This window comes from Danio rerio, chromosome 4, assembly GCF_052040795.2.
Source record: "Danio rerio strain M-AB ecotype USA chromosome 4, GRCz13ab, whole genome shotgun sequence".
NCBI lineage: Eukaryota > Metazoa > Chordata > Actinopteri > Cypriniformes > Danionidae > Danio > Danio rerio.
In genome coordinates, this window is record NC_141024.2 from 40,413,976 (window position 1) to 40,421,938 (window position 7,963).

The 7,963-nt window shown below is 36.2% G+C and overlaps 1 protein-coding gene across 1 annotated transcript; it reads left to right on the forward strand.

Annotated features, from left to right (window-relative positions):
* Window positions 1-224: 224 nt before the first annotated feature.
* Window positions 225-5,630, forward strand: LOC101887036 (uncharacterized). Its single transcript, XM_088650529.1, has 3 exons — window positions 225-254; window positions 1,138-1,287; window positions 3,104-5,630. Exons 2-3 carry the CDS (start codon window positions 1,203-1,205, stop codon window positions 4,195-4,197), a joined length of 1,179 nt encoding a protein of 392 aa, XP_088506655.1. The 5' UTR covers window positions 225-254; window positions 1,138-1,202; the 3' UTR covers window positions 4,198-5,630.
* Window positions 5,631-7,963: the final 2,333 nt, after the last annotated feature.

Genomic DNA, 7,963 nt, shown 5'->3' on the forward strand with positions numbered 1-7,963 from the left:
TTGTTAATTACTCTCATATAAAGAGAAGTTATTTTGTTTCTGTTCATTGTTTTATTTATTTTAAACAGGACATTTTTATTGTTTTGTTAATTTTTAATAGGGTAAAGTGTCCAAACGCAGAGAAAACCTTTATATAATAAGTCATGACTAAGAGTAAGTGGCAAAAAAAAGGTTAAAAAAAGACTTTTATTTGGGCGTGGCTTGTGACGCCATAAGCCTGCGCCGCTCTCGCGCTGTGATTCAACTGGAGAAAGGTTTGTTTTAAAGCGTTTAGCATATATAAAGCGATTGATTAAAGTTTCAGGTTTTTCATTTAGTGCTAAATTATATACCTGCTGTTGACAATATAATTTTAACCCTTTATTTAACGTAGTACTATTTAACTCACAGTAATGAGGTCTATTGTTTAAATAAAGATAAGATAAATCTTTTGTTCCCGAGAGGAAATTTGTCTTGGGCAAAAAAGTGCTATAAGCAGACAATAATATAAATAAAACAAACAAAACAATTAAGAACATACCTGAAGAAAGATTAAGTGAAGTAACAGTAAAGTGTGTAATAAGTGTTTTAATGAAGGTTTAATTTATTAAATAGCATAATTCCATTCTAAGTATATATCAACATATGGAAATGGAGATAGAGGTAAAGTTGGTTTTATATTCGCACATTCGTTCATTCAGAAGTTTATATTGTTTACCATGTTACTTTGAATATTTGATCAGATTTATTAGCATGCAAGTGTGACTTCTAAACAACATTAACACTGTTTATATGACTGTGAACAATGTTGTACTTTGATAGTCATTGGCTGCTAATATGATTTCACTATTTAGAGTTTGCAAAATATTACTTTTATGAAATTATATTATAAAGGGAAAAGTCAGAATGTGTGAATAAACCAACCTATCTCTATGAAATTGAGTACTAGTTTTAATCAGCTCATTTGTGGCTATTGTTTCTTGCTTGAGAAAAGTGTGTAATAAGTATTAATGAAATCTTTTACCTGATTTCTTATAGTTAATGACTCTCATATAAAGAAACTGTTGAAGCCAGTGTTGAAGAGAAGTTATTTTGTTTCTGTTCATTGTTTTCCTAATTTTAAACAGAACATTTTATTGTTTTGTTCATTTTAAACAGAATAAAGTGTCCAAACACAGAGAAAAACTGCTGCTGAAGCGACTGATCTCCACACTGTTATAAAGATGGCGTTTATTAAAGAGGAGAGTGAAGATGTGAAGATTGAAGAAACATTCACAGTCAAACAGGAAGATCCACAGGAAAAAACAGGTTGGTTTTCATTGTCAAAGACCAACTCAGTCATTTGATCGTCATTCAGATATATTTTAATAATAAGAATACTAAATTAAATCCATCTTGCAGCCCTGAGTGTGCTGCCTAGTTCTCCTAAATGCATATAAGCACTCATTGAAAGACAGGAATGAGTTTCTTTTGTTACTTGTTCTCATGTCTTTTGTCATTATTTTATGTATTATTAGTCTCCCATTTTCTCTACCTTCTTAAGGTTATTGCTTTTCTTGTTCCTCTACTGTTTATAAAGCGTCCTTGAGCACTGGCGCTATATAAGATAAATAAAAACAATAAATTAAAAAAGTTTAACTGAGCTGACGATATTTTACCTACAGTATTCTCATAAAGGATGTCTGCTATTACAGTGATAGTGTTAGCTTAGTACTTTCCATTTGCAAATGTCACAATAATCACAATTCCAACTTCTTTATGGGTTTAAACTTGTTTCTAGTAGTTGTTAGTTCTCACAGATAGTATCTAGAATTACATCATTATTATAATAACTAATTACAGGGCTAATAACTGGGTCTTTAAATGTCTTAAATTCCAAAATCAAATTTTTAGGCCTTAAAGAGCATATTGTAGGTTGGACACCCCAGTGAGACAATGTGTGTAGGAGTAAAGTAGGCACTAGATTTTCTTTAAAATATACGTTAAAGTTTATTATTAAGCCGTTTGGAGTCGTTTTTAGTCACGGAAATTTACTTCTGCATCTGAAAAATCGCCAGACCGGAAGTGAAGTCGGATGAGGGAGTTCGTGCAAGTAACACTATGAAGACAACGGATCGCGGTGCGCGTTTGGATGCCGAGATAAGATATTCTGAGAGGCTCACACAAACGACAGACCACAGCTATACAATTATAAGCCTGTGGACAGACCAGCAGACAGAACAGCAGAGAAGTGTAATTTAACTCTATTGTGAGAAGAAACGAGCAGGTTTATGGTGAGGCCAGTGTTGGCTTACAGCAGGGGTGTCCAAACTACGGCCCGCGGGCCATCTGCGGCCCGCAATCAGTTTTGTGGCGGCCCGCGAGGCTTTTTATAAATATCAATATAATCTGGCCCGCTATACAAAAAATGAACGCAATTCAATAAATAACCACCGGGTGTCGCTATTACACGCATTCAATTAAGCAGCAGTTCTTGTTATGATCTATCTATCTATCTATCTATCTATCTATCTATAGATAGATAGTTAGGAAATTTTACAGTATGTCTGATAATATTTTTTCTTCTGAAGAAAGACTTATTTGTTTTATTTCAGCTAGAATAAAAGCAGTTTTTAATTTTTATTAACCATTTTAATGTCAAAATTATTAGCCCCTTAAGTCTTCAGAACAAACCATTGTTGCCTAATTAACTTGCCTAATAACTTAAATTTGACTAGTTAACTTAACTAACCCAGTTAAGTCTTTAAAAGTCACTTTTAAGCTGTATAGAAGTGTCTTGAAAAATATCTTGTCAAATATTATTTACTGTCATCATGGCAAAGATAAAATAAATCAGTATCTTGAAATGAGTTACTAAAACTATTATGTTTAGAAATGTGTGGATCCTCGTGTGGTTTTAAACCTTTATGAGTTTCTTAATCCTGTTGAACACAAAAGAAGATAATAAAAAAAGAAAAAAAAACCTACTGGCTTACTGTGTTCCACAATAAAGGAAATGTTTAAAACTACCATGATGGAGAGTAAATGGTAAGGTCATTTTCATTTGTGGGTGAAACATCCATTTCTTGCTTATCGCTTTGAGCCTTCATACTAAAGTTAACTCTTTTTTTTTTTTTTTTTTTAGATCTGATGGTGCTGAAAGAAGAGACTCATGGACAGAATGAAATAGATGAGAAACAGCAGTTTATGAAACCCCAAGAAATAACGACTGATGAAAAACCCACACTGACTAAAAAGACTTCATCACACGGAAGACCTCGGGAATCCAAATCTGGGTGTAATTTCAGCTGTAAACAGTGTAGAAAGAGTTTCAGCCAGAAGTCAAACCTTGATGTTCACATGAGAGTTCACACTAGGGAGCAACCATACACCTGCGAACAGTGTGGAAAGAGTTTTGGTCAAATACAAAGCTTTAAAGCCCACATGAGAATTCACACTGGAGAGGGAAAGTTCACATGCCAAGAGTGTGGAAAAAGCTTTTATCAAGCTGGAAACTTTGCAGCACACATGAGAATTCACACTGGGGAGAAGCCTTTCAGCTGTAAACAGTGTGGAAAGAGTTTCAGTCAAAAGTCAAACCTTGATGTTCACATGAGAGTTCACACTAGGGAGCAACCTTACACCTGCGAACAGTGTGGAAAGAGTTTTAGTCAAAAACAAAGCTTTAAAACCCACATGAGAATTCACACTGGAGAGAAGCCTTTCAGCTGTAAGCAGTGTGGAAAGAGTTTCTGTCAAAAGCCAAACCTTGATGTTCACATGAGAGTTCACACAAGGGAGAAACCTTACACCTGCGAACAGTGTGGAAAGAGTTTTGGTCACAAACAAGACCTTGACATCCACATGAGGATTCACACTGGAGAGAAACCTTACACATGCACAGAGTGTGGTAAAAGTTTCCCACATATAAGCACGCTTAAACACCACATGATAAGTCACACCAGAGAGAAGCCGTTTACATGTGCTCAGTGTGGAAAGAGCTTCACAACCAAAACTAGCCTCAAGAACCACATGAATGGTCACACTGGAACCCTAGTGTTCACATGTGATCAGTGTGGAAAAAGTCTCAAACGGAAAGACACCATAAAGAAACGTATGAAGATTCACTCAAGAGAGGATCGTTTTAGATGCAGTGAGTGTGGAAAGGGCTTTAAAAGTAAAAGAAGCCTCAACACTCACATGAAGCTTCACAATGCAGAGCAGAGTCCTCAACATTGAGGCCTTGTCCAAACAAACACGGGTATATTCAAAACGGCTGCTTTTTCACATAGTTTGGCTGTTCATTCAAGTGAAGTTTATTTATAAACTACTTTCGAGAGGATCACATGCTTATGATTATCCACGGCTGGTCCAGCATTAGCTAAAACATGATTCACCAATCAGATGATTCCTGACTCACTATAGATAACCAGAACACAAAGCTGCAGTCACAATAGAGTTTGAGATTGTGAAATTCTGTCGTACGGTGCTGTTAAAAGGGGCGGGATCAAACAAGATTTTTAGAAATTAAAAAAGTGAGAAATTGCTCCATGGTTTAAATTTCTGTCCAGAGAGGTCATGTTTTGATCCTCGATTGGTCTCACGCAGTCAAGTGATGCGATTTCGCAGGTCAGAGTTCACCAAGCATGAACTTTGCACCTCAGCAACCGGCGAAACTTGACGCATGACCCTGTTTCTAGTCTGACGCATTCGCGTGCGTATGAATGGAAGTCTATGGGAGGAAAAGCCCAGTGTGACCGTAGCTTAACTCAGTTATCCTTGTCTTGCAGAATCCCTCTCCCACCCTTACTCCCCCTCCTTTCTAGATTGGGCAACACGGCAGCCAATGATTAGCCAGTGGTTAGCACTGTTGCCTCACAGTAAGAATGTCGCAGGTTAAAGTCCCTGCTAACCAGTTGACTTTTTGTGCAGAGTTTGCTCATTCTCCCTGTGCTCGCGTGGATTTCCCCTGGTTTTCTCCCACAGTCCAAAAACACACAACCTAAGTAAACTGAACATTAAATTGGCACCATAGTCGAGCTCTTAGTAAGCCTTATATTTCCCTTTAGCCGACCCTATATCTGTCATTAGAATAGAAAGAAGTCTGGGGAGTTCATCGAGATCTACCTGAGCTTAAACTCCCCTCTCGTCCTGCTTACGGGATGGAGCCCAGGGCTCGAGGATCTTATGAGCTTAGGTCTCTCCCGGGATAGCATGCCAAACAAGTGTGAACTCTTGAATACATATCAAGTTACTGATAATGAAACCCTTTGAACACCTGAAAATTTAAACTCAACTGAAGAGGGGTGAAGACTTTGCCAGCTGTTTTGTCATGTAGATCAGGGGTCACAGCCCAGTACCAGGTTGTGAGAGTTGCTATCGGGCTGCAAGAAGACAAAATAACTCTGCATGTTGATAGATTGTATTGGCTTGTTTCATATGCAACAAGTATCTACTTCTGATAAGATGTGAACCAAATGACCAACAGGAACTCAAGAGATGTGACTCAACCAAAGTAGTTGGGTTTAATCTCCAGTGGGGTTTCATGCTTTAGTATAAATTAGTGTCTCACAGACAGTACTTTGGTTTAAGTTACTTGACGATGGACAAGTTAACATCACTGCTGATGAACTGCACAATTAATTGTCTTCAATAAAGTCTTCTCCTCGTAAGAACTTTGGTCAGCTTACTTATTTTATGTATTAGAGTTATCTATACATTTGCGAGCCACCCAAGAACGCTTAAGCCAAATACAGCAAAATCTGACAATGTGCTTCAACTTATTATGAACCGACAACCATATTTGTGCAGGGTTCCACTCAATTCTTTCATGTTGTCACAACACAAATTAAGTTAACTTAACATTTTTAATAAATTTATGTGGATTAAATATTAAGGCCCGATCCCAATTCTACTTTTGTACCCCTTCCCCTTGGCCCTTACAACCGAGGGTTAAGTTGAAGGGCTTCAAATTCTACCCCTACGAATTGGGACAGCACTACAGTACCTGCACATGTCATCATATGTCCTCGAAATTTCTTGCTTCATATGAGATCAGACGATCGCGACTGCTGTACTTATTCCAGTTGTTATTGTTGGGTATTTATCTTCAGGAAATCACTGAAGGTTTATGTTATCATAATGATCTAATGTGGCAATAAGATCGTAACGGTACTGTGCATTTAACACAGTGGCCAAACTTATCAATGTAAACACACAACAACAGCATTAACATTATAGCAGACACTGTAAAAAGCTCATTGACAGCCACTTGACTTTTCTGACAGGGTATTCCAGTTTCATCGAGTGTCAGAAATTTGTGGGACTGCTGTACAGGAGTTATGATTAGGGATTAGAGCAGCAAAATTAATCGAAATAAGATTGCGATCTCGATTCGACCCCGTTGACGATCTTAATCCAGCTTTTCTCTGATTCTGTCAATCATATTTTCAAGTTAAGGAGAGAAGAAAAGGCGGCTGCATGAGTCTTTTCATTGTTTCACATAATGTTGCTCAGTGACATGGACACCTCCAAATGATGTTAAAAGTGTCACATACTGTATTTATAAGGTATAATTCACCTGAAAATGTCATTTTTGTCTTCATATAATGATGTTTTTGCAGCCGGAAAATCACACGTGATGTAAGCTGCTGACCGTGAGAGTGCGCTCAACTTAATAATAGACACGCACGCGCCTACTTTAGTGAACAGAACTTGCAAATGTTGTAAGTAACAGGTAATACAGTTGTAAATAATATTCAGTTCGTGGCACAGAGTGATCGTTTGGGAGCTGCGCGCGAAGTATGAAGCACTTAGTCAAAATAAAACCAAAAGTGTGCACTTCATTTAAATGATCATATCTCATTTTAGAGTTATGATTACGACAAGCATTTGATTTTTTTTTTTCTTTCATAGGAACAGAGTTGTGCATGAAAATAAATGTTTACAGTGTCAGTATAACTACTCTGGCCTACATATTGTTGAATATATTCTGAAAATGACAAATGTCTGATTTTACTAGTGAATAAATAGTCTAATAATGTTGTCAATGACAGACTGCAAGCATAATCAAATCAAATAGAAATTCAAGTTCCTCCTAACAAATCAGAAATCAAAACAATAATTAAAGAAGGTGTTAACAGATTATGGCAAGAGAAATGGGATAAAGATGAGAAAGGCAGACATAGTTACAGTTTTCCAGCTTTATTCAATATTTCTTCTTTATTGTTCAGCAGAAAAAAAGAGCTAAATATGTTTGGAACAAGTAAAGGATGAGGCTAAATGACAGAATTGTTAGTTTGGGTGATCTATTACCATCTATCACCAAGTTAAAGTATATAAATTGATGTTAAAATGCCTAAATAATATTGATATCAATAAAAAGATCTGCTATCTACTATTTTTACATTGAGGTAATCTTGTATTGATAATTTCTGGATTTTAATTATGTGTAAGTTGCATAAACTCTATTATTTAGCCACTCACTGTTGTTTTCAAATTACTCATGTAACTTGTCTTTCAGAATGTTTATGGTTGTTAAAGTCACCTCAGATTACAGTGTTGCTATATTCCTGATCTGTGGAAAGAAGAATTAGATGAGATAAGTAGAATACTACTCTGTTTACTATTATATTAAATGCAGTTATGTTATTCAGAACACAGTATGTCCATAGTGTGGAAAATAGATCATGCTTATGAAAAATTACTTTATTATTTTGTACAGCTGTTATTGAAATGACACTAAGTGTAATATTCCATTTTACAGTGAGTAATGCCACAACAACAGGACCTCTTCTTCTTTCTCTTCTCATAATTTAAGTAAGTATTCGGAGACTAACTCTGACTTCTGTTTACTCAAACCAGCTTTCCCTGTCTCTCTAAATTCATTTAATTGTATGTAATTTTAGTATATGATAGATTATTAAAGAATTAAAATAAAGTAGGCTACATAATTACTCACTGTAGATGTTATGCCTGAAGCTTCAATAAGTCATTCCCTGTGTAG